This window comes from Myotis nattereri, assembly GCF_964212035.1.
Source record: "Myotis nattereri genome assembly, chromosome: 11".
NCBI classification, from domain to species: Eukaryota; Metazoa; Chordata; class Mammalia; order Chiroptera; family Vespertilionidae; genus Myotis; species Myotis nattereri.
In genome coordinates this window covers 22600230-22625509 of record NC_138086.1, presented here as the reverse complement: position 1 = coordinate 22625509, position 25280 = coordinate 22600230, and the positions used below count along the sequence as shown (strand labels likewise).

The following is a 25280-nucleotide window of genomic DNA, read 5'->3' as shown; positions in this document are numbered from 1 at the left end:
ATTAAATGTTGATTTAAATTATTCTATAGGGAAGGAAAGGAGATCCTGGAGAGAGAGGAGATATGTTGTGGATTGTGTACCCTGAGAAAGCAGGAAGTAATGGGGCTAGAACTCATGAGAATGGACTGGTCTTTGCCAAAAGCTGGGAGGGAGATTGGCAGAGGTGGAAACAGGTTTGCAGTATTTCTGGGAATGCTGAATGTCTATTTGAGAGTAATCATGAGTAAACACTGATACTAATCTGTCCGTTGACACATTCCTGTTCATTTGTTCTATATACATTAATGGAGTGCCTACTACATGGCTCATTCGAACCACTTTTGGCCAAAGGGGGTGGACAGGTCAGCCTCTCCAGGCCTCCAGGAGCATCTCTTCGATGCCGCTCCACAAGCTTCCGAATGAGCTTGGGAGAAATGTTATTTCTGTAACGTTTACTTCAAGGCCACAGTATGCACTGCATGGAGAAATCACCCTTATTCTACTTTCCATTATGCCTCCAGAGCTGGTTCCTGAGCGATTACACAATGTGCACTGGTTACAGAATAGCTCAGGTGATTGAACACCAGCTGTACAGAGACCCCAAAGCCTTCTCACCAACTTGAACAACTGACGCCCAGTCCATTATCCAGTGAAGTCCTTGATCTCCCCCAAAACAATAAACAGTAAAAAAAAAACCCTCCCTTTCCAGAGAAACTACCGATGGATGAGGTATCTCCTCTGCAATGTCCTCCAATTCTGCTTCTCCGCCAGGGGACCTCTCAGGAGGTCCTCTCAGCAGTGGGACGGGGTGTCTTCCACGGGCACAGGAACCTCTCCTTCAACAACCTCCAAACCAGCATGTGTGTTCCAGCCTCCGATCTCTCCTCTGCATTGCTTTTCCAAAATTCAAGAGAACCATCGGATGGTGGTCTTAGACTATTTGCAATATCAGCACCACATCCACAAATTAAGAAAAACGTAAAGCAATTCCTACACGATGGTATAAACTCCATGAGGTCAGGAAGTTGTTGTTTTTTTTGTTCACTAATGTCATTTCTGCTGCCTGGAAGAGTGCTTGGTATACTGAAGGCTATCGGTGTGAATTGGCTGAATGAATGAAATATTTAGAACCAGATGCCAACTCTATGGCAGAACATTAGCAACATAAAGTTTCCAGATCCTACTAACATTGCTTGAAAATTGCTTGTGTTTCTTGGTAGCATGCACCTTAAACCTCCTTTACTTCAGAAAGAGCTTCCCGTAGGTAATTATCTACACAAAGGTAAATATTATCTTTTCTGCGCTGTTGATAGGAAGGATCCTGTCATCCAGAGAAAAGACCCTTCTGAAAATTTCGTGTTTAAGAAATCGCGGTGGAATTATGAAGTATTTAGAACTGAATGACAACAAAAGCACTATTTTGAAAACTTGATACAGATAAAGAAGGGAAATTTCTCTTCAAAATAAATGTATAGCCCTATATTATCTTTTAAAAAATAAGAAAGATTGGGAAGGATTTAACTGGAAAAGCTTTTTTTAAAAAAAAACAACAAAAAAACCCCGAATAAATGCTCAACTCAGTATAAGTGTGAGAGATTAATAAAAATACAGAAATTAAACATACATATTTAAAAAGAAACAAAGATGCTCTACAAAAGCTGGCTATTTGAAAAGACTATAGACAAACCTCTGTAAAGACAAAATAGAGAATTTACACGTAAAATATAAAGAATGAGAAGTAGGATATAATTATAGACGCTGTAGAAAATTTCTAAATAATAAGAGAATGCTATGAACCATATACCAAAATTTTAAAGGCTTAAATATAATATTTAATTTGTAATGAAAAATGTAAATTATCAAAAATTACCCCAAAAGAAATACAAAACACAAGTAAATGAATAACCATGAGAGAAACTGAATTTTCAAAATATGATCATTTCACAGATGAGATTTACCAACATTAAAAAACAAATCATACAAACTCTTATAGAATATAGAAAAAGGGAACTTTCCAAGTGTATTTTATGAGGGGAACATGTACAAAAATCTGGCTAGCCTCAGAGAAACGAGGAGTAAAACTTGGTGGAAGAAATATCAATAACTTAATATATGCGGATGACACTACCTTACTGGCAGAAAATAGCAACGATTTGAAACAATTTTTGATGAAACTAAAGGAAGAAAGTGCCAAAGCATAACTGCATTTGAATATCAAGAAGACAAGAATCGTGAAACAAAGACATTGAAATTGTTAAAGATTTTGCTTGCCCTGGTTCAGTCATCATTTCCAATGGGGACTGCAACCAAGAAAACAAGAGAAGGCTGAGGGCCAGAAGGGCAGCAATGCAACAATTAGGAAAGATCAGAGATGTGTCATTCGCGACCAAGGGCTAAGATCATCCACACCCTCAGATTTCCAATTACTATGCGCGGATGAGAAAGTTAGACAGCAAAGACGGCTGGTAAGAAAAGAAAAATGGATTCAGTTCAAATGTGGTCTTGGAGGAGAGCGCTAAGAGACTCGGGGACTGCTAGAAAGATGAACAAGTGGGTCCCACACCTGGAACATCACTGGACGCAAAACGACAAAATGGAAGCTGTCCTACTTCGGGCACATCACCAGAAGGCAGGGTTCTTTGGAAAAGACACCAATGCTGGCGAAAATAAAAGGCAGCAGGAAAAGAGGAGGACCCAATAGGAAATGGACTGACTCCATAACAGAAGCCATAGGCATGAGTGTACAGGAGCTGAGCAGGGCTCTTGAGGACAGGACAGTGTGGGCACCACTTCTTCACAGTGTCGACGTCGACTCAATGGCACTTAACAACAACAATAACCTTGATACTAAACATGCACAAAAGCAGTGCAAGAAAAGAATATTATAAGCCAATATCATTTATGAACATAGACGCTAAAAATAGGAAGCATCCACAAACTGCCTGAAGCTTTGTATTAAAAATAAACATACAAACAGCAAACAAGGGTTATCTCAGAATCCGAGGATATAGCCACACTGGGAAAAAAATCAAAGTGACCCATTACATTAACACATCAAAGACAAAACCTATAATCATCTCAATACTTTTAGAAAAAAGCTCTTAATTAAATTCCTTATTCATTTCATGATTTTTAAAAAATATAAATTTTATTGATTTTTTTACAGAGAGGAATAGAGAGTTAGAAACATCAATGAGAGAGAAATATCGATCAGCTGCCTCCTGCACACCCCCTACTGGGGATGTGCCCACAACCAAGGTACATGCCCTTGACTGGAATCGAACCTGGGACCCTTCAGTCAGCAGGCCAACGCTCTATCCACTGAGCCAAACAGGTTAGGGCCATTTCATGATTTTAAAATATTCCTACTTTAAACTCAACTGGGATAGAAGGGAATTCCTTAACCTGGTAAAGGGTTTCTACCAAAACTTTACAACAATAATCATAAATAATGATACCACATTAGAAGCATTCTCAATGAGCTAGAAATAGGAAAACAATTCTTGGTCTCACCCTTAATATTTGATGTTATATTGGAGGTCCCAGCCCATCCATTGAGATAAGAAAGGGGAAAAGTATCAAGAGTGTTATTTACAGATGGTATGATTATCTACATGAAAATACAAAGGAATCTGCAAATAAATTATTCAGCAGGTTTGCTAAAGCAAGATTATTCCAAAATCAATAAATTTCCAAATAGCAAAAATAACCATTTAAAAACTTTAAAAAGAATCCAACTTATAGCAACAAAAGCTGTAAGGAAACTAGGAATAAATCTAACAAAGAAGCACAAGAGTTTCATTAACAAATCATAAAATGTTACCGAAGGACATGAAGAAATCTATTAATGTATTGAATGACTCAATTCTATAAAGATGTCACATCTCCCAAAATTTAACCCTATAAGTTTAACTCAATAAAATACCGAAGAAGTTTTTCAGTGGGAGTTGAAAAACTGATGCTAAAGTTAGTATGGAAGAGTAGAAATCCAAATATAGCCAATATGATTTTTTAAATGAACAAAAGAGGAAAATGACCTTCCAGACATGAAGACTTATTATAAAGCCATAATAATTAAAACAGTGTGGTATTAGTTCAGAATTGATTTGCTTGGTGGAGAAGGATAAAGTAGAAACATGTCCACAAATACGTAGAAATTTAATTTTCAGTCATGGTGGCATTACACATTAATGTGGGGATGAAAGGCTGTTCAGAAAATTGAGGCAGAACAATAGGTTTTCCATGTGGGGGAGAGAAGGAGTAAAAGTAATTCCTATTTTACACCACTGGAAAAAAAAAGTCCCAGATGGATCAACTTTACAAGTGTAGAAAGCAAAACTTTACAGCATTAAGGGGGGGGGGGGGGGAATAGGAGGCTCTCTTCATGGCATCAGGTACAGAAGAGAGTTCTTTAATAAGACACACAAGTGACACAAACTATAAAGAAAGAGATCAGTGACTCTGACTACATTTTGAATTTTCTATAGTGCAGAACACATCAAAAGCAGTTAAGAGAGGAGTCTCAGACTGAGACAATATAATGTTTATATGCATGAACCCCTACAACTCAAGAGAAAAAAAGATGAAAATATTCACAGCCCATTGGAAAAATGGGTGACTGTGAGAAAGCAAATCACAGACTCAGAAACCTTAATAGCCAATAAAATGCTCAACTCACTAGCAGTGAGGGAAATTCAAATAAAACAATGAAATACTGAGTCTTTAAAAAATCAAATAGTCAGAAATAAGAAAACTTTGAATCTAGAAAGTATTGAAGGTCAAGTGAGGGAAACAACTCACATACACTGCTGATGGGGATGTAAATTCAAAAAAACATTTGGCAGTCTCTGATAAAACTGAAAATGTGTGAGCAGGCTAGCAATTCCCCATCTAGACTCCCCACAGAGAAATCCTCACATATGTGTATGGGACACATGTACACGTATGTTCATACTAGCACTGCCCATGATACCAAAATATTGGCAGCAGCTTAAATATTCATCAATAGGGGAATGAATGAACAGGGCATATTCATATGCATGGACTTATAATATAGCAATTAAAATGAATGGATTGGATGTGTATTTATCACCATGGAGAGAAAGAACAGAAACATACCTTGAAGGGAAAAAAAAGTCACAGAATAGGTACAGTCTAACACCACACATGTGCATTTTAAAAAATCAAACAAAGCAATGTTCTGTGTTTTCATGGGTTAATTTGTTGTAAAAGTGTAAAACCTAGATTGTAAAGTTATATACCAAATTCAGGATAGTGTTCACCTTTGGAGTAAAGGGTGGAAAATGATTTTGGAGAGGAGTACTGAGAGATTTCAATTTTATCAGAAATGTTAAATAGCTCCATTTAAAAAATAGACCTGAAACAGATATGGCAAAATGCTAACATTTACCAATTTTATGAGATAGGTAAATGGGTGCTTGTAATATTCTCTCTGCATTTTAAAATACCTTTACATTTTTCTAAATAATAAAATTAAAAGAAAAGCAGCTAGTAAAGAATTCTGTCTCTGATAGAATTTTTCTATGTGTAGATTAAGAGTTAACTGTCTACAATTTTAAGGCAAGCAACTTTACAATAATCTGTTTCAGAGGGGAACAGCCACAAAAATAATAAAGCTGACAATAATATAAAACTACTGAAATGAATAGATTCTATAGGTATCAGTATGGATAGTTCTCAAAATCATGCTGAGGGGAAAAAAGTAAGTTGCAAAATAATATGTACACTACTGTAGCATTTATAAAGAAAATTTAAAATGCATAAGCATAGGTATAGATTTACATATAAATATATATAGGTAATTAGGTAATAAAGTATAATAACAAATGCTGGAAGAATACACACATTATAATACTGATTACCTAGGGAAGGAGGGAGAATGGTGAATGGGACTGAGGAGGGAAAATAAAGTGACATTCAACCCTATCTTCTTTAATATAAATAAAAAACCTGAAGCAAATATGACAATTACTTCACATTTGATTATTCTAGGAAGTAAATACCTAAAGCTATATTATTCTTGATGTATATGTATTTTAATTGTCAAAAGAAAAGGCACGGAAGAATTGCAAACAAAATGCACATAATTCAATGTATCAGTAAAGCTTGTGTACGTTAAAATCCCTGCTATGACCATTTTTACAAATCATCCTGTTTGCTTTTCTATGTTTTTTCAATTTTTAAATATCAGAGAAGGAAAATAAATGAAAGCAGTGAATAAATATAAGAATATCTATAACCTGTGTCTGATTATATTAAAAAGAAAAGCCTCCACAATCACAAAACACCATTTGAGCAATTCTATACCATTTGCTGCATTTTCTTATTTTTAATTTTTGCCAAAATAAAAATAAAAGATGTTGTCTAATTAGAAACGTGTCTTTCTATGACTAAAATTGTGGGAGTCCATTTTAATGTGTTTATCTCGCTACTAGTCTGTAATTTATATTTCAGCGTGGAAATCTGTTCCTATGCCTGTGACAGGTTAATGCAGTTTAAACATGCATTTTTCTTTCGTTGGCTGAATAGTTAAATCGTTACTCAAAGGATTCTAAGTTTCAATTTCAACCATGAGAGGATTCTTTGCTTTTTCAAGGTTAAAAATGTTTCTGATTCAAAACGCTATTAATTAATGGCTACGCAGTGGATCTATTTGGGGATTTGGTACCGACCCGGGATTAACAGCGGGACTGTTAAATGAGAAAACTTTTTTGATGCAGACTTCGGGAGATTTTAAATCTGGTCTGACAGCGGTGGACGGAACTGAAATGCAATTCCAGCCCGCTTCGCTAACGATCGTCATTATGCATCGAAAGACAGGTCAGGTATTAGCATTTTTTCCCTTAAAAAAATAGAAAGAAAAAAAAAAACTTTCGCGGACTCCGCCGGACACCCAGCTGGCGGAGGACCAGCGGGCGCGGGGGGGGGGCGAAGCCGGCAGGCTGCCCAGAAGTTACGATCGGAGAGTTTTCTCTTTATGAAAATTACCTGGCTCGCCAGCAGAGGCAAGAACGCGAAGACAAGATAATTTCCTAGGCTGTTAAAAAGGACTCGGGCCGGCGGGCCGCGCGCTCCGAGGGGGTGTCCTGTGGACCGGGGCGGGTCCCGCCGCCCCCGCGGGCTCCGGTGCGTCAGGGGCGCGTCAAGCGGGGCGGGCTCCGCGCGGGCGGCAGCAGCGGCGGCGGCGGGCGGCGGGCGGCGGGCGGCGCGCACCGGGCCTCCTGCTTCTCGCTCCGAGGCTGCGGGACGGACGCTCCGGAGAACTCGCTCGCTCGCAGCCGGCTGCGCTCAGACCGCGCTCGCCGGCGGCCCGGCGGTGCCAGCATGTCAGCAGCCGTGGCGTGTCTGGACTACTTCGCTGCCGAATGCTTGGTGTCCATGTCCGCGGGCGCCGTGGTCCACCGCCGCCCGCAGGACCCCGAGGGCGCGGGAGAAGCCGCCGGCTCGGAGGTGGGTGCGGCGGCGCCGCCGGAGTCCTCTCTGCCGGGTGCGGGACCACCGGGACCCGCGTCGGTCCCCCTGCTTCCCCAGGTCCCCGCCCCCAGCCCCGGCGCGTGCGGCGCCGCGCCCCACCTGCTGGCTGCCAGCGTCTTGGCTGACTTGAGCGGCGGCGCCGGGGAGGGCTTCGGGGAGAGCTCGGGGGAAGCTCCGCGCGCCTCGTCGGGCTCCTCCGGCCCCACCCCGTGCTCGGGGCCCCCCCTGTGCCTCGAGCCGGCCCTGGCCTCCGACCCGGCCGAAGTTTCCTGGCCCGAGCACTTCTCCGGCGCGCTCGAGGTCCCCGAAGCACCTGACGGCTCCGGAGCGCCTGCCGTCCTGGATGCGGGCTCCGGCGCGACCCCTGGCGTGGGACCGGCCCCTGCCACGGGTCCAGGTCCCCGTCGGAGGCCAGTCACACCTGCAGCCAAGCGCCACCGCTGCCCGTTCCCGGGCTGCAACAAAGCCTATTACAAGTCGTCACATCTGAAGTCCCACCAGCGCACCCACACGGGGGAGCGCCCCTTCTCCTGCGACTGGCTCGACTGCGACAAGAAGTTCACGCGCTCCGACGAGCTTGCCCGCCACTACCGGACACACACGGGCGAGAAGCGCTTCTCCTGCCCGCTCTGCCCCAAGCAGTTCTCCCGGAGCGACCACTTGACCAAGCATGCCCGCCGCCACCCAGCCTATCATCCCGACATGATCGAGTACCGGGGGCGTCGTCGCACACCCCGCGTCCACGCGCAACCTGCCAGCCTGGTGGACAGCTCCGGCTCCGTCCCCGACCAGGCGTCCAGCCTTACCGCCAGCCTGTCTGACAGTCATTGCTGCTAGTCGTCCCCCGCCAGGACGACCCCCCAGCCATACTATCCCTGCCTTCTTTCTGCCCAACCTTCTTCCCCACCGTGTCGTGCTACCAAGGCACAGACTGGTTCCTCCGCTCTGAGGGTGGGTCCAGACTGGCATGCTGGACCCTGGGGAGGGCCTGGGGGCCTGAAAAGAGCAGGAATTCCTGCACCACGTAGATCATCCTGAAAGGGGGAGGGTTGCCTCCAGGCAACCCCTGGGAACTGATGAGAAGGGATGAACCCCCCCAGTACTCTCCAGTGTCCTGAAGATTCTCCCTTCCCTGGAAGCAGAGATGTGAAACTGGAATTCTCAGGTGCCTGAGGAGCTCCCGGTCTGGAAGGACTCTGGTGTCTTACCCACCCACCAGGGCGGACCTTGAAGCGTGTATCAGGGGTGGCAGTCTTGGCAGTGTCCAGGACTGGGATGGTGAGAGGCCTTTGGAAACAGAAATGATTTCTATTTCTGTAAACAGCAATGTTTACTAATTTATTTTTAGTATCTTTTACACAGGGATCCCAGGTTGATGGGAGGTTGGAGTCCTCCACTCCCCAGTTGCCCCAGCGACCTCTGCTAGGAGAGGCCCTGCTAGAGTCCATGTGGATGTGTGGCTGGGGGATGCTTCTTGGTGTCTGGGGAATGGCGTGCGCCCGCTTTGCAGGTCCTGTTGCTTGGTTTAGAACCCTGCACTTTCGTGGTAGCCTTTCTTCCCATTTGGATTCCTCAGTGGGGAGGGTAACTTCTTGGCTCACGCTCATGTGAGATTGGTTTAAAATTTGGGGAAGCGACCAGAAAAGCACCAGAAATCAAGGGGTGGTCCAGGCTAGTGCCCCCTTCTCCCAGAGGGTGAACCCAAATGACTTTGGGTGAGATAGATCCACAACAACATTCAGGGAAATAGGGCATGTGGTTCTGGCTGCCCACTCCAAGTAATCTCAGGTGTTGTGGTAGATTACGTTCATTTCTTAATGGCTAACTAGGGGGTTCTTTCTTTTGGGATCTGTACATTTTTGTTTCAGCAACAGGTGAGTTGGTAGTTTGAGGAGGGGAAGGTGAGAGTGGCTTCTTCCAAAGAGCTGGCTGCCCTGGATTTGGGGAAGGAAAAGCCAGGTGAAAGCTATTATCAAATAAAAGGACCCTTTCCCCCCGCCCCCGACCCTTGGAATCCCTCCAAGTTACACCCTCAGGACCCCTCTTTCCTAGTGCAGACGTGAGCATCAACAGTATTTATTTTTTCTATGTATATCTCTGCTGCTATGATGAAATTGTCTGCCACTTTGCTTCTGTGTGTGTGTGTGTGAATGTGTATACGTGTGACCCTTTCGTTAGAGATGGGGCTGGAAGGCATTTCCTGCTCTGGTAAGGTTCTCCTCGGCCCCCTCCTGAAAGTCTTGTAATAGTCTGTCAGTCACGCTTGTGGAGGATGCCATAATCTCAAAGAGCTATAACAGGCATCTAGTTAACAAACTGCTTTCCGCTGTTTTGCAGATGAAGACACTGAAACCTAGATAAGCTCAAAGTCACTTGCTAAATTGCTGGCAAAAGCCATGGCTAGACGTTAGGTACCTGCTTTCTAAGTGATTCCCTCACGCTTGGTTATCCTACCTGCTTTCTCTCTGGGCCCTTAGTCAAAGGACCCCTCTCTCCTTTCCTGCCACCAGATCCCCGCCCTCCCTATTCTCTATCACTTCTGTGTTCCTTCAAATGTTTGGTCCCTGCTGAATCCTTTGCTTATTGTGTTTAACCTGAAAGCCCTTTTCTTAGCAGGTTGAGTTCGTTCCCTCCTTCCACATCATGTGGACTTAAAGTGGGAATGACTCTGGCATCTTGGGAGATATTTTGTCTGTTGACTTGGCAGGTTAATTTTCAATGCCAATTCTATTCTCTTTCTGGTTCTGGGTGTTCCTGCTCCCTCGAGAGAGAGAGTGAGTGATATGAACCTGACATGGCGACTCTACTAAGTGCTCCTGTACTAAGTGAGGGAAAAGTCCTTCAGAAGGACCCGAAGGCTGTGGCCTGTGACTCTGAAGATGTTTATTGTTTCCTGATGTGGACTAAGCAGGGAAGGTGGCTCTCTCCTTGGGTTACGAATGGGAAAAGGAGGCTTCCAACTGCGGAGGTGGGTTTTGGTGGCGGGAAGAGTCCTCGCTTTGCTCTGTTTGTCTCCTCAGCTGGAACTGGATAGGAAGGGCACGCCAGGCCCCCTTGAGGACTATGATGTTCCCTTTCAGTAGAAGATCTGCCATTGGGTAGGTGGACCGATGAAGCTAACAGGAGAGACTCCCGCTGACTGTTCTGGAATCTGGCTCAAAAAGTTTGGCTTTTCCGACTACCCTTTGATAAATAACTTTTCATTCTCAAGCTCCCAAGTAGTGTCCTTTTTTGGGGGTTTCTATCTTGGGGGCTTTTGTCTGGGGATGGCTTCTCACAATCTAAACGCGGCATGTCTGTCTTTGGTCATATCATCCTGAACGCACCCAATCTCGTCTAAATGTGGCATGTCTTTCAGAGACTCCTCCTAGGACTTGCAGTGGTGGAGAAGAAAATACCCAGAACACTACAGTAGCCACATAATGGAGGCAAGATTCATAGGCTGGTCTTTCTTAGTTTGGGGTACTGCTGTAACCCTTTTCACTCCAGTGGCCAAACAGTTCTTGAGGAGCAGTTATTAGTGAAATGACCTGGAATGGGTTTCCTAGTTTTAGTGGTGTTTCTATTGCTTCTTTTTGTTAATCAGATGGAGTTTAGCGAGTGAATGTATCTGGGGATTGGTTGGGGTCAGCCTGAACCTCTGGGCCCTTATTCTACCCCTGCCATCCTGAGTTCTAATGTAGGGATGATCTAGTAGCAGAATGTATTAATAACACTCTTCCTGATATCTGGGTTGGGAACTGGGAATGAATTCCAGGTCATACCAAGGGTGTGAAAGAATTGGATCCCCTACCGTTGTTGGGAGGGGGTGAAAGGTACAGGCCTTCTCCCACCCATGGAGACAAGAATCTGTCATTTGCCCCCATTTCCCCTTTTTTCTCCAAGTAAGGAACCATATTGGAATATCACTCATGGCCTCTGTCTCTACCTCTTATTCACTTCTCCCAAAGGAATATTGTGTCCTCTGGCAGAGACATAGGAAAGAGAGTCATTGTACACACACACACACACACACACACACACACACACTCTCTCTCTTGGCTCTCTCCTCTCTTTTGAACCCTTTTGCCTGTAATGTGTATGCATTCCACTCAGATCCAGCTTTTATATGCACCTGCTGAGGCCCAGGCCTACCTTCCAGAGGCAGGTGTGAAGAGCACTTCTCTCTGTCTCCACTTTTGGAGCATCCACACCCCTTTGCAGCTCTCCAGGTAAGTGTTTCCTTCGTTTATTCTCCGTGGGGTGGGTAATCCCAATACCAGGAATGGGGAAGGGTGGGAGAGGCATTGGTGGGATGGTATTAGAAAGCCCAATTTTGTTTATAGATACAGATTCATCCACAAAATACTGATACGTTAATACTTGTTTGTCTGATTCCTCTATTTATTATTCAGTTGGTTGAGAACCTAGAGGGGGATGGAATATGATTAACTTTCTCTCTCGTAAGCCCCAACACATGCAAATATGCATTGGCTATTAATTCCTGAGGAAATAGGCACTCTGGCTGGAATTAGGAGACCAAGATAAGATGGATGAGGATGGGATATACTAGATGTCCCAGCTTTAGTGATCTTAAGCCTTTTAGTTCTTTGGCCTTTCCAAGTTATAGCAGCTTACAGTAGCTAGTGTACACAGACAAGTCACTATTTTTAGAGGTACTGGACATAGGACTTTGCAAAAGTAGGCTACATAGGCTACTCTGGCTGATCTTGGTTCATATGATTTAGTTGAGACAGGTTTGCTACAGAAGGGAAAGGTGCTACTGAATGGAAAAATTTGTGCTGCCTTTATTCTCAGGCAGAATTATAGACAAGGACTTTTAAGGTGCGATGGCACAAGTTTCACGTGTACTTCGCAAGTTTGTAAGACTCTAGCCCTTCTACTGTGCTGGGGATGAGCAGGTGGCATTAGGTCAGTCATACCCAATTGGTTCCCTTTTGTCTTCATTTGAATTGCATCCTTTTATAAGGCCAATGAGAGACCGATGGGAGGGGCTAAGTTCCTTCATTCACATGGGTTATCAGAGTCACCTTCTATTTACACTGAGTGGCCAGATTATTATGACCACCCTATCAGTATAATGAAGTTATGCAAATAATAATAATAAAATTAGTTATGCAAATAATAATAATAAAACCTTGAGAGTATTTACTTAGGAAGTTTTCAATATTCAGTATTTTTGGAAGTGTCAATGAAGTACTGATGAGGTGGTCATAATAATCTGGCCACTCAGTGTATATGCCAAATTGGTGCCAGATGTGTTGACTATATAAGACTCCCAGTGGAATTTCAGGGACTCGGGCTCTGTGTTTAATTTCAGAGGAGTGGTGGATTTTAATCCAAACTAGAATATGAGGGATGCAAATATTTGTTATATTGGAGTTTGAGGTAGAGAGAAGCAACACTATTAAAATCCCCAAAGCTAAGAAGAGTATTCAAAAGGGTTGTGTCTGGATTCTTCTTTCCCTACAAATCAGGTCTATTCAGGAAGTCAAGTAGCAGCCATATTTGTTCCAAATATACATTTAGATTTTGAAGTCAAAATGGAAGAAGTGGGAAGGTGAAAAATGAATAAAGGAAGACAGGCTGATTAAGCTGAAGAAAGAGAAGGATTTCTTTAGAAGAACGGTTGCGTTCTTAAATGACAGAATTGATAATACCAATGGGAAAATAAGAAAGACCAGGAGCCAACCAATCTTAAAGTAGGGATTATAATAGAGAGTGGTGGTTTAGTCATTACAAAGTTAGAGGAGGTGATTGAAACCTGAAGAGATATAACAGGAGAATGGGAGCAAACTCTAATATAGAAAACAAATACCCACCTTCACCAGGGACCTCAGATCCAAGGAAATATAGACAGGTACCTACCTGAATCTGCATAGGACACAGCGGAAAATCATCCCTTTATTGTTGAGCTAGGTAAACTAGAAGGTTACAGAAAATGTAGATACACTTGCAACATTTTAGTTTAGTCTCAGTGATATAACCATTGTAAATGGGAATATCAATATGGCTTGGAGAATGTACAGAGTTAGGTCTCTACGGGAAAGCACAGGTAGATGAGACATGTAAAATATATCAGAGTAATTAATCAAATTAATAGAAATTAGGAAGAAAGCATGGTCAACTCAACTGGTTCCAAAATATGTACAGATGCTCCTCTACTTATGATGGGGTTACATCCCAACAAACCCATTATAACTTGAAAATATTGTCAGTCGAAAATGCATTAATACCCCCAAACTACCAAACATCATAGCTTAGCCCAGCCTAACTTAAATTTTCTAGGAACAGTTAAATTAGCCTTTAGTTGGGCAAAATCATCTAACACAAAGCCTATTTTATAATAAAGTGTTGAATATCTGATATAATTTATGTATTTAGGGCTTGCCATCTTCATGCTGGGTAATTATGCTGTTTCATTTCAAGAGTAATTGTCTTCCTCTCCTTTTTCTCACCAGAAGCAGGAGATACAGATGGTCATTTTATAGGCATGGATATAAAAACATAAAACAATTCCCCAAAAATCCTGGCAACACAGTCTATGTAGAGTATTGGTTGTTTACCCTCATGATCAAGTGGCTGACAGGGAGCTGTGGCTCATTGCCACTGCCCAGCATCACGAGAAAGTATTGTCCTGCATATCGCTAGCCCTGAAAAAGATCAAAATTCAAAGTACAGTTGCTATCTAATGTGTGTCACTTTTGTACCAACATAAAATCATAAGTAGAACCACTGTAAGTTGGGGGCCATCTGTATTTGTTAAAACTCAGCACCAATTTGTGATTTAATTTAAAAACATTTTAGCAAACTAATAACAGTCTCAACACACTCCAGGCAGGAAGTTACATAAAAATACAACAAAAACAGAACCCAAAATCCATGCATTGGGTAATGTAAAAGCAAATCTCTACATAATCAAATTAAAGGGACAATGACAAAAATTTAGAACTGAATGAAAACCAAAAGCACTACATAACAAAACTTTTGTGATGCAAGCAAATGGAACTGGGTAAGGAAGTGGGGTTTATAGCCTTAAAATTTTTATTTTTTTTTAAATGGAAGTGAATGAATTAAGTTTTCAACTCCAGAAGAAAAGGAAAATGAAAGAAAGCAGGAAGAAGTATTACCACAGACCATGCATTTTCTTAGGGAAGATCTTGCCAAGGGGGTAAAAATTGGTTCTTAATGATTTTTTTTATTTTGATTTTATTTTTTTTAAATATATTTTATTGATTTTTTTACAGAGAGGAAGGGAGAGAGATAGAGAGTTAGAAACATCGATGAGAGAGAAACATCAATCAGCTGCCTCCTGCACATCTCCTACTGGGGATGTGCCCGCAACCCAGGTACATGCCCTTGACTGGAATCAAACCTGGGACCTTTCAGTCTGCAGGCCGACGCTCTATCCACTGAGCCAAACCGGTTTCGGCTGATTTTTTTTTTTTTAAATGTTAGATATCACAACGGCCGTGGCCCTCCAGAAGGGCCTGTTTATACTACATAAACAGATAGACACTTATATGTGTGGTTTAAGATTTTGGAAGGGGTGGGGGGAGAGGGGTAGTGATTAGCTGGGGGAAAAAGTTGAAAAAGTCACCTAAAGGGGAGATAATAAAAAAGGGTTAAAAAACACTGCCATGGATAAAAGGAGAAATTAGAGAAAGAGAAAAAAAATAGAGTTAGTCAAAACTTTTAAAAAGCCTAATAAAAATAGATTGTTTTAGCAAATATGATTAAGAAGAACAAGAGAAGGTACACAAAAGTTATCAGAAATAAAAAAGGACATAAACTCTTAACACTTGATCAGTTCTTTAAATTATGAAAGAATAATACAAACAACTTTATATCAGTAGAATTGAAAAAGATACGGATAATTTTATCGGAAAATATAAAATTTCAAAATGCTCTAAGAAGATGTAGAAAATCTGAATGGACACTGTAGTCAAAGATCTATCTCCCCAAAAGGCACTGGGTCTAGGCGGTTATATAGGCAAGTTCTCTAAACTTTCAAGAAAGAGGTAACATTCATCTTTTATAAGTTGTATCAAATCATATAAAAGATAGAAAATTAACCAATTTATATTATATAGTTAAGCTAACCTTAATATCAAAACAAAAGGAAAAAAATATAGCACTTTTATCTATAAAGATGGGTGTAAAAAATCCCAAGTAAAATACTATAAATTTTAATTCCGCAGTGAATAAGAAGAACAATTAATCATGATCATGTGAAGTTTATCTCAGGAATGCAAGATTAATTCAATAATAGAGATCTATCTATATAACTCATTGTATTAACCAAAGAAAGAAGAAAATCAATTACTTTCTTATCTACCATCAATCAGAAATTGTAATAGACTGATTCCATATAGAGTAGCAATAAAAAGTAAAGAAGCTTTATAGATGAAACTATAAAACTTTTACTGAATGACCAAAAAAGAAAATATGACTAAGTGGAGATAAATAATATGTCTGTGGATGATAAAGCTCAATACTATAAAGATATCCATCCTTTTCTCAAATTTATATATTTAATGAAATGAAAACTGAAAACCTCCACAATTTTCCAATGCACGCCCCACCCCAAATATTTTTCATGAAACTTTAGAAAATATTACAGAAGGTCAAGGGCGGGATGGGGGTGAGCAGGAGGAAAGAAGGGAGGATGACTTTACCAGAGAGCAAATATTACAAAGCTATTGTCATTAAAACGGTGTGGCATAGTGCAGAGATAAACAAATAGGTATATGGAATTGAATAAAGACCTGAGAAATAGACCTATGAATACAGAAGAATTTGGCATATAAGAAAGATGGCACTTTACATCAGTGGGGGGGTGGGGGGGCAGGGCGGGGAGAAGACAGACTAGAAAAGAAATACTATTGAGACAATTGGCTTTCATGAGAAAACAAAGCAACAAAATAAAACAGCATTTCTATGTCAATTCTTTCAGAAAAAAATAAATTCCATATAGTAAAGACTAAAACATTTTTAAGCTATAAAAAGTATTAGTAAAAAAAAATCTGGAAAATCTATCATCATTGGATAAGGAAGACATTCTTGTTTAGGATACAAACATTTTTAAAATAAAATTTTAAAGATGAAAAAAACAGATTTGACTGCACCAAAATTATAAAATGTTTTACATCTGAAAATGTAAACAAAATTAAATATCAAGCTACACTCTGAAAAAAATATTTAACAGACATAAAGTTAATATCCAGAATATATAGAGAACCAAAAATTAAAGAGGTAAGGATCAATAAAAGTGGTTGAATGATAGTAACAGACAATTTAAAGAAAGAATTGAGAGATAGTGGATCTTTATACATATGTAACGCCTTCATGTATATATTCATACATTGCTGGTGTGAGTTTAAAAATATTTAAAAATATTTTAAAGGATGGGTAAATATTATTGGTTAAAAAACAAAAGCAGGTGGTAGGGTAGGACATGATATACCAGGCAAAAGTTAATTAAAGCAAGCAGGTGTGACAAAGTCAAAATATCAGAGTCAAAATAAAATTCAAAGTAAAACACATTAGTGGGACAAACATTGATTATTTTATGTGGAGAAAATGTATAGAACACAAAGAACCTAAAATGATCAAGAACCCAATTTTTGCCCATATATAGGGTGGGCAAAAGTAGGTTTACAGTTGTGAGTACGAGAAAGTTTATTTTTGCATTATTATTTATTAATTATCATGTTATTTTCCATATGAACAACTGTAGGCCCACTTTTGCCCCATCCTGTATTTGGGATGTGAGCTCAGGAGCTCTAGTGCCTATTTCCTTCCCCTGTCCCTTACTAGAAACTCAGTGACTGATTCCCATTTTCTAAGCTCATTGTAGGAGGTAGGGGTGGGTATGCAAACAAATGTTAAAGCACACAGGAACCTAGCTCATCGAAATTCCCTCAGGATAATCCCCACCCCCACCCCCCACCTCCCCAACCCCTTCCTTCTCTCTCGTCCTTCAACTTACCCTTTTTTCCCCCACAGTAGCTCTTGATCAAGAGCTTGACTCAGAATGCTAGTTCCCTTTCAAAATAGTTTACCGAAGGAGAAGAAAAGAAAAACAGTCAAAAATGTATGAACACTTACAGGATGGTAGCATCCTGTACCACCTGTTGCTAACTGCATCTTATTAACAAGCTCCCACTCCTGTTAATGACAGAGGAAAAATTTAAATGTGTCCACTCTCTCCCGGGGCTTCCTTCTCCCAAGGGTCTCTCTCCCATTCCTTCCCACGTGGCTTCCGAACGCCAAGAGCTTACATATCCTCGTGATGGCAGCCAGGGAAGCCATCTCAGGGCTGTGTGCTGTGCTGTCCTCTGGGTCTTCACTCATTTTGCACGTGGTGCAGCTGTTTTGGGGATCTCTGGGCACATAGTGTTTGCACCCAATGAGATGCAGCAGGTCCTGTCTGGTTCTTTTGCCTGCCTTTCTCATGCTCACCGCTGGAGCCTGTGGTCCTCCCATAGCCTCTCATTATGCGTTCTCTGCTGAATGTGACTTTCTCACCCCAAACGCAGACCTATTCTGGACCTTGGGTTCCCTCAGCACAGCTATACCCTTTTACCAAGGGATGAAAACTATTCTGTTTCCCTCCATACCACACCAAGGCCACGGGGATCTGGGTGCAGACACAGGTCCATCTACCAAGGCACCTCAACCGTTCCAGAATTACTTTTTGAATGGCACCGCGTTGCCGTGGCACCGGCTGAGCATGGAGTGGAAGTGGAGGACCAGCCCAGAAGTTCCAGGTTCTACCTCAACTTATCTGGGGTTCCTGATGTCCTGTCCATCTTACCCTTCTGAGTCAGTCCCAACGAATGAGGGTCTTGACGTGTTCCTTCTCGGGGATCTAAGCACCAGGTAGGTCTAGTGTCTACCCCTCTGGCCATACCCCTATCCTTGGCTTTTCCAACTGGAAGGACACTTCCCTTCCTCCCTCAGTAGGTGGCAACTTCCACCATTGTCTCCAAGTTTGTTCTGCCTGTTCATGATAGTAAAACTTTGTGCCCAGGCTACATGCCTTGCTCTTAATATTTTAGCGGGCTTGGAAATGAGAGCTTTCTTTACTTTCCCAGTGAAGCTTTCAAGACTGTTGTTTAGTTCAAGGTTTCAGAGCTGCACTAGAGTCATTATTTACCTTTCCACTCCTGCTGCAACAGTGATGGTGTTCTCTGAGGCAAATGGGTGCCTCTGGTTAAAAAGGGAATAGTCACATGGAGGAAAAATAGGAAAAAAATCACATTAATGTTTTTCAAAACATATCTCTCTCACACCAATTTTTAGTCTGGTTAAAAATTAAGTTGTTAGTTTGAAGGTAGAACTAAGAGCAGGTTCCTCCTGCCCCCCCCCCAATTAATTGGGTCCTTACAAGAGAACACTCCTATCAGATGAAACTAAAACAAAAGGGAACTTTTACAGACCTCTAGAAACAGGAAAAACCCAGGGAAAAGGAAAGATTACAGCTATTACTGCTCCAAGAAGGCACAAGAAGATGGCAGAGAAGGTATCAGCAGCACTGTCAACCTGCTAAGTCCCCAAGGAGTTCTAGGTCCACTAGTTCCGTCAAGGGAGGGACAACAACTCGGTCAATGGGTTCCAGCAGGGTTCAGCAATGGGTTGGACTGAAGTGCATCTACCAGCACAGAGGCGGTGCTAGAGGCTTTCCTTCCAGGGCCATGTGTCCTTGTGGCTTTTACCTGTAAGAACCAGGTTTCATGGGCCAGGACATAGATTTCAACAAGTATTTATTGAGCACTTACAATGTGTCAGGCACTGTTACTGGTACTTGGGATACATAAGTGAATAAAACAAAGATCCCTGCCCTTCTGATTTTATATACCAGCAGAAGGGACATAGAAAATAATAAGTAAATTATATAGTATGTTAGGTAATAAAAGAGGGAATTAATTGAAAGTAAAGCAGGTTAAGTGGGATCAGGAGTGCTAGGTGGAAGTATGGGTTAGATTAGGGTGATCAAATAGGGTGATCTGGATAGGTTTCATTGTGCAAATAAGGTATGAAGAAAGACTGGAAGGAGGTGAAGAAATTAGCCAGGAAATACCTGGGGGAAAGTGTTTAGGCAGAGGGAACAACTAAAGAAACAACCCTATCAGATGAGATCAAGATACAAAAAGGAGACCACCATGGCTGGAACAGAGCTATGAAGGAAGTGGGGATGCCAGATCAGATGGACCTTATATGCCATTGTAATGATGTTGGCTCTTTATCTGGGTAAAATGGAGAGTGACTTAGGATTTTGAGCAGAAGTATATGATATGATCTACCTTATGTTTAAGTTCTGACTGCTATGTTTGAGGGGTTTAAACAAGGAGCTATGTTAGGAGGTAATTTTATTAATCTAGGTAAGAGATGATGGTGGCTTATACCAGATGGATGGTGACGGGGTTGGCTATGGTGAGTGAGAGAACGATAAGAGTCAAAGTGACTTAGAATTCTTTGGCCGGAGCAGCTGGGAGGATGGAGTTGCCATTGACGGGGATAAGGAAGGCTCTAAGTGGGGGCAGGTTTGTAGGGGAAGATCAAGTGTCCAATTTTGGATATGTTGAGTTTTAGATATATGTTAGACATCCCAGTGAAACATTTTAGTAGACAATGAGATAGGTCTGGAATTTGAGAGAGACATCTGGGCTAGAGATAACAATGTGGGAATATATTTAAAGCTCAAAGTCCGAATCAGATCAACAAGAAAGTGAATGCAGAAGAAGACGAGAAGAAAAGCTAGTGATTCTTTGGGCACTCCTACATGAAGAACGAGGGATCTGAAGAGGAACCAGAAAGGAGACTGAGAAGGTGTGACTAAGGAAGGAAGGAAGCGAAGAATGATGTCTTAGCCCTGGCCGGTTTGACCCAGTGGATAGAGCCTTGGCCTGCAGACTAAAGAGTCCCAGATTCGATTCCAGTCAAGGGCACGTACCTTGATTGCAGGCTCCTCCCCAGCCCGGGCTCTGGTCAGGGCTCATGCAGGAGGCAACCAATTGATGTGTTTCTCTCACATCGATGTTTCTCTCTGTCTTTCCCTCTCTCTTCCACTCTCTAAAAATCAATGGAAAAATATCCTCGGGTGAGGATTAAAAAAAAAAAAAAAAAAAGCATTATGTTTTAGCAGCCTAGTAAGGAAAGAATTCAAAAAGAGAGTGGTCCACTTTGTCAGACACTCATGTTGAGTCAATAAGGATGAAGGCTGGGGAGCTGGCCATTGGCTCTAGCCATCAGCAATCATTGGTGACTTTGATAAGAACAATCGTAGTGGAGTGATAGGAGTAAATTGCAATGGATTTAGGAAAGAACAGTTAGAAAGAACCCAGAGACTATGAGTATAGGGCACTTTTTTAAAAAATTTTTTTAAGAAAGAGAGTGAGAGTGAGAGAGAAACATCAAATTGTAGTTCCCCTTATTTTTGAATTTATTGATTGATTCTTGTATATGCCCTGACTGGGGATTGAATAGAGTACATTTTGAGACATTCTTCTGCAAGTGGGAGCCAAAAAAATTAAAAAATGGAATGGAAATTGATAGGGGAAAAAATGGGGCCCAGAAAAAGTGATTGCTTTTTATTTTAAGGTAGGAAAAACCAGCCTGTTTATATGCTAGTGAAAATTATCCACGAGGGAGTAAAAAGTTGCTAATGCAAGACAGAGATGGGGGAGAATTGCAGGTGTGAGATCCTTGAGGGGGCAAGGGCAGTAGGATCTAGTGCAGAAGTAGAGGGATTGATTTTTAGCTAGGGGGATGGCTATTTCATCTGTGAAGCAGTTGGAGTCTCAGATCTCTTCCCCTGTAAGGTCTGCTCCACATTATAATGGCCCCTTAGTTACTGAATTACTAGTACAAAATCTTCGATGGGGTATTTGCTTCCCTGATGAGTTTCTAGTATGGAAAGTTAATGGGAAACATTTACCGAGAGATTTGAGGTATTAAATTCTGAGTTTCAAATCATATCTATTTACCTTTTTCCTTGGATTGCTAATATCTCAGAATTTCCCAGCACCATTTTTAAGGCTGAATGGGGCATTTTTATCTCCTTTATAACTGGAATGACTGAGACAAACAGGGTCTTCTGGTCCATTTGGGCAACACGTTGGCCATTAGCTATATACTAATGTCCTTTCAACAGGCAACCTTGCCTTATTGCCCAGGAAGCCTTGCCCATGAATGCAGTCCTAGTCAGAGTCTGCGATCAGGTCTGGCCCATCCTGATGTAGTTCCTCTGTTAGACAGGTAGTGTTGTCCCGGAGTCCTAGGAAATAGGGCTCCTTCCCATCTCCCCAAGTGTTTCTACAGCTCACACAGGATGCTTTTCTCGGGCAACCATCAGCCTAATGGGTTTTGGGTCATAGACAATGTCACAGTGATATTCCCTGGAATATTTATGTGATTCCTTCTTCTTCACTGTAGCTGTTTTAGGGATAGCATTTAAAGGGTCTCAGCATCTACTCTATATTTCGATGCAGACATAAAGCACTTCATTGGCTAAGGAATAGTAGGTCAGCCTTCCTGATATTGCCCAGAATACCAAATCTAGTTAAACAAGAGCTGAAAGTTGCTTTTTGCCAGGGCTGTAATTAGGCTGACAGTGCCAATATGCATATCCAGAGGTTCTGAGACCATTTCCCTCTCTCTCTCTCTCTCTCTCTCTCTCTCTCTCATACACACACACACACACCCTCTACATTCTGCGAGAGCTCTAGGAGGCACGTCACCTAACCAGGAAGCCTTCAGCCTTCAGGGACAGAGGCCAGTCAGGGTAATGGAGACCTCAAGCCCAGAATGACAGTACCTTTCCTGTGTACTGACGTTAGTGCTTCTGCTTCTTGGATTTCCCACTTGAGAATGCCCCAAGGTAGAAGTCTGATGGGTGACTAAGTCGATAAACTGAAATGAGATGCTGGTAACTAGATAAAGCACTGATTCTCCTTCTTGGAAAAAAGGCACCTTCAGGGGAAAATCCATCTGACAAAAGACATTTAATGCTCAGAAGTCAGAAAGGGCACCAAGACCCTGGAGCTGGATTGCGCAAATACCTCTAAATGGGCTCCTGATAGAAACGTCATTGATACAATTCTGCAAGAAATTCTGAGGGCAAGGAAACACCAAGGGCAAGGCCTTGCCACACCACAAAGTGTTACAAGTCAGGAGAATTCAAGCAACCGTAGTTAAGTATGCTGAGAGTGTGCTGCTTAGTATCATGAGGGGAGAGGGTGCTGCTGGTTGGTGGACAGAGATCTAAAGGAAAGCACTGGCCGCAGCAGTGGCAGCAAATAACGGTGGTGGATGCTATATATCTGAGCCAAGTTAAAGACCCACACAATATCTCTGAGAGTCATCTGTGGCCAATCACTTTTTAAGAGAACATATGGGAGAATTAAAGTGATACGTGGTAGGAAAATGACCTCTCCTGAAGGCTATGAGGCACAGTTGATGAATTTTCCTTTAGAGCCACACAGCAGCAAACATTGCCATGTCATTTAGAGTCCCAGCAAGAAACAGATGGCATTCAAATTGGGTAAATAGAGGAGCGTTTCATAAAGGCACTACCTTCTACGGTGTGAGTAGAGATTAAGCAAGGGATAGTTCACTATCCTGCAGCTAGTAACTTGGGGTGCCATTACCACTCCTGGACTTGAAGGGCAAGGAGAGGGGCTTAGCAACAGGTTACCAGAGCCTGAAGGGAGAGCCACGTGGAGAGGATGACAGGTGCAATGTTCTAGTTAAGGGATAAAGCCAGCTTGTAGAAAACCTTCTTGAGGGAATCAAGAAAAAATTACCCGGGTCTCATTCTCCTCCTTCCCACATTTTTTTCTTCTTTGCTCATCATTGTCCAAAAGTGCGCTCAATGGTTAGAGTGTCAGCCCAGGAACCGAAGGGTTGAAGGTTTGAATCCTGGTCCAGGGAATGTACCTGGATGTGTTTTGCTCCTCGTCCTGGGTCAGGGTGCATGCGGGAGGCAACCAGTCGATGTGTTTCTCTCACATTGATGTCTCTGTCTCTCTGTCTCTCTCTGCCTCTGTCTCTATCTCCCCGTACTCCCTTCCACTCTCTCTGAAAAGCAATGGGAAACATATCCTCATGTGAAGATTAACAGCACAAAAAAAGAGTATCTTGACTGAGTCAGTCTTCTGAGGATGAAAAGGAGGAGAGAAAGGTAGAGAGTGGATATTGAAGTATGGCAGAAGATATCCAGGAAAACATCAATAATTTTGGAGGGTTGGAGGAATGCGAATTGTCCTTTTTCATATAAAAATATAATTTCAAACTTTTTCAGATTACAGAACAAAATATCTGCTATTCGCTCAAAACAAGAGACTACATATGATGTCTATATCTAAGTTAACTTTCCCCAAAAAGAGCAATAGTGTTGTGGGGTTAGCATGGCCAATAAGATCAATTAAAGGCTTTAATGCTCTTTTAATCTGATGATAGAGCAAGAGCAATAAACTTCCACTGTAGAACATTTAGAAACAGATAAACCAAAAGGAGAGAATAAAACTGTCTTGTAATCCCAAATTCTAGTGCTAATCACTGCTAATATCATGGGATGTATTTTCTTAAATTTCTTAGTGATATATTTCATACACATTTGTATATATTTAACTTTTTATTTTGTCATAATTTTAGACTATACACGAAATTGCCACATGCCCTTCCCAGTGATCCTCCAAATGTTAACTTTTCACCACATTTTCTTTATTCATATCCCTCTGTATATATGTGTGTGTATATACACACACAGAAATATTACATGCACAAATATAATTTTTATCTTTTTCCTAAATCATTTGATAGTACTCAACTTTAAAATTTTAACAGAGACAGTTATATAAACCATGAATATTCCCAAGTATAATAGGAAATCCTCAAAGTTAATAAGAGCGTAATAACGATAACAGAACCTTTATTAAGGAATTTCTATCAGAGCAGAACAGAGTTAGCAACTGTTCATCCTCAGACCTTTGTAAGAACCTGGGGGGGCTTCCTGCAATCCTGAGACCTTCTGTGAAGGGTCCTGGGTGACAGAAGCCTACCCATGATCCCGAGGCCCTTTAAACTGAGCTAGCCTAGGAAATCAGGTGGCCATTAAAAAACTCAGAAAGGCATATCAGAAAGTCACCAATAAGGGGATGTCTTGAGACACTGAGCCAGATAATGGGCAGCCAAGCAACTAAGGCTCCATTCCAAAGACATTGTGGCTTGGCTTCCCATCTCATTTAGAGTGCAGATTACTAGTATTATTGCGGAGAAGTCAATTCCAAGTGTCCAGTGGAGATGCTTAGAATACAAGGTATAGAATTAGTCATCCCAGCCAGAGTATAAACAATCTCTCCCACAGTGGAATCTCTAGGGAGTGAAGAGAAATTAAGGCCTTCTGTTACCTGTCAGGTGTTGATTTTAGCAGAATAATGTGTTGGGCTGGATTTAATCATTTTTGCAGCATAACACATCACCTTAAGTCTTGGCATAAAATAAAGCCAGATGCTAAAATGCCTTCCTAGATTGCTTTCCAAGTTGAGTTGGTTCCCCTGAGGTGTACAGTTGAAAATATCAGATTGTCCATGCTTCTAAAAGCTAAACAGCAAGAGGCTTAGCAACAGGGCCAAGCCCTGCAGAGCGGCATTGAGCTGGATGTCAGTAGACAGGAGCCAAGAAAGTCCAATTCAGGCTTACCAAGGCGCAGGGCACACCCCTCCTGACTTGGCCTTGTTTTAAAAGCGCAATTGCATGATTTTCCTTAGAAACTGAGACTTACGGGTTTCGATTAATTTAGA

The 25280-nt window shown here is 41.8% G+C and overlaps 1 protein-coding gene across 1 annotated transcript; it reads left to right on the top strand.

Annotated features, from left to right (window-relative positions):
- Positions 1 to 7323: 7323 nt before the first annotated feature.
- On the top strand, positions 7324 to 8310 carry KLF14 (KLF transcription factor 14; the record flags this gene model as incomplete). Its single annotated transcript, XM_081102770.1, has 1 exon — positions 7324 to 8310. The coding sequence occupies one exon, from the start codon at positions 7324 to 7326 to the stop codon at positions 8308 to 8310; it is 987 nt and encodes a 328-aa protein (XP_080958896.1).
- Positions 8311 to 25280: the final 16970 nt, after the last annotated feature.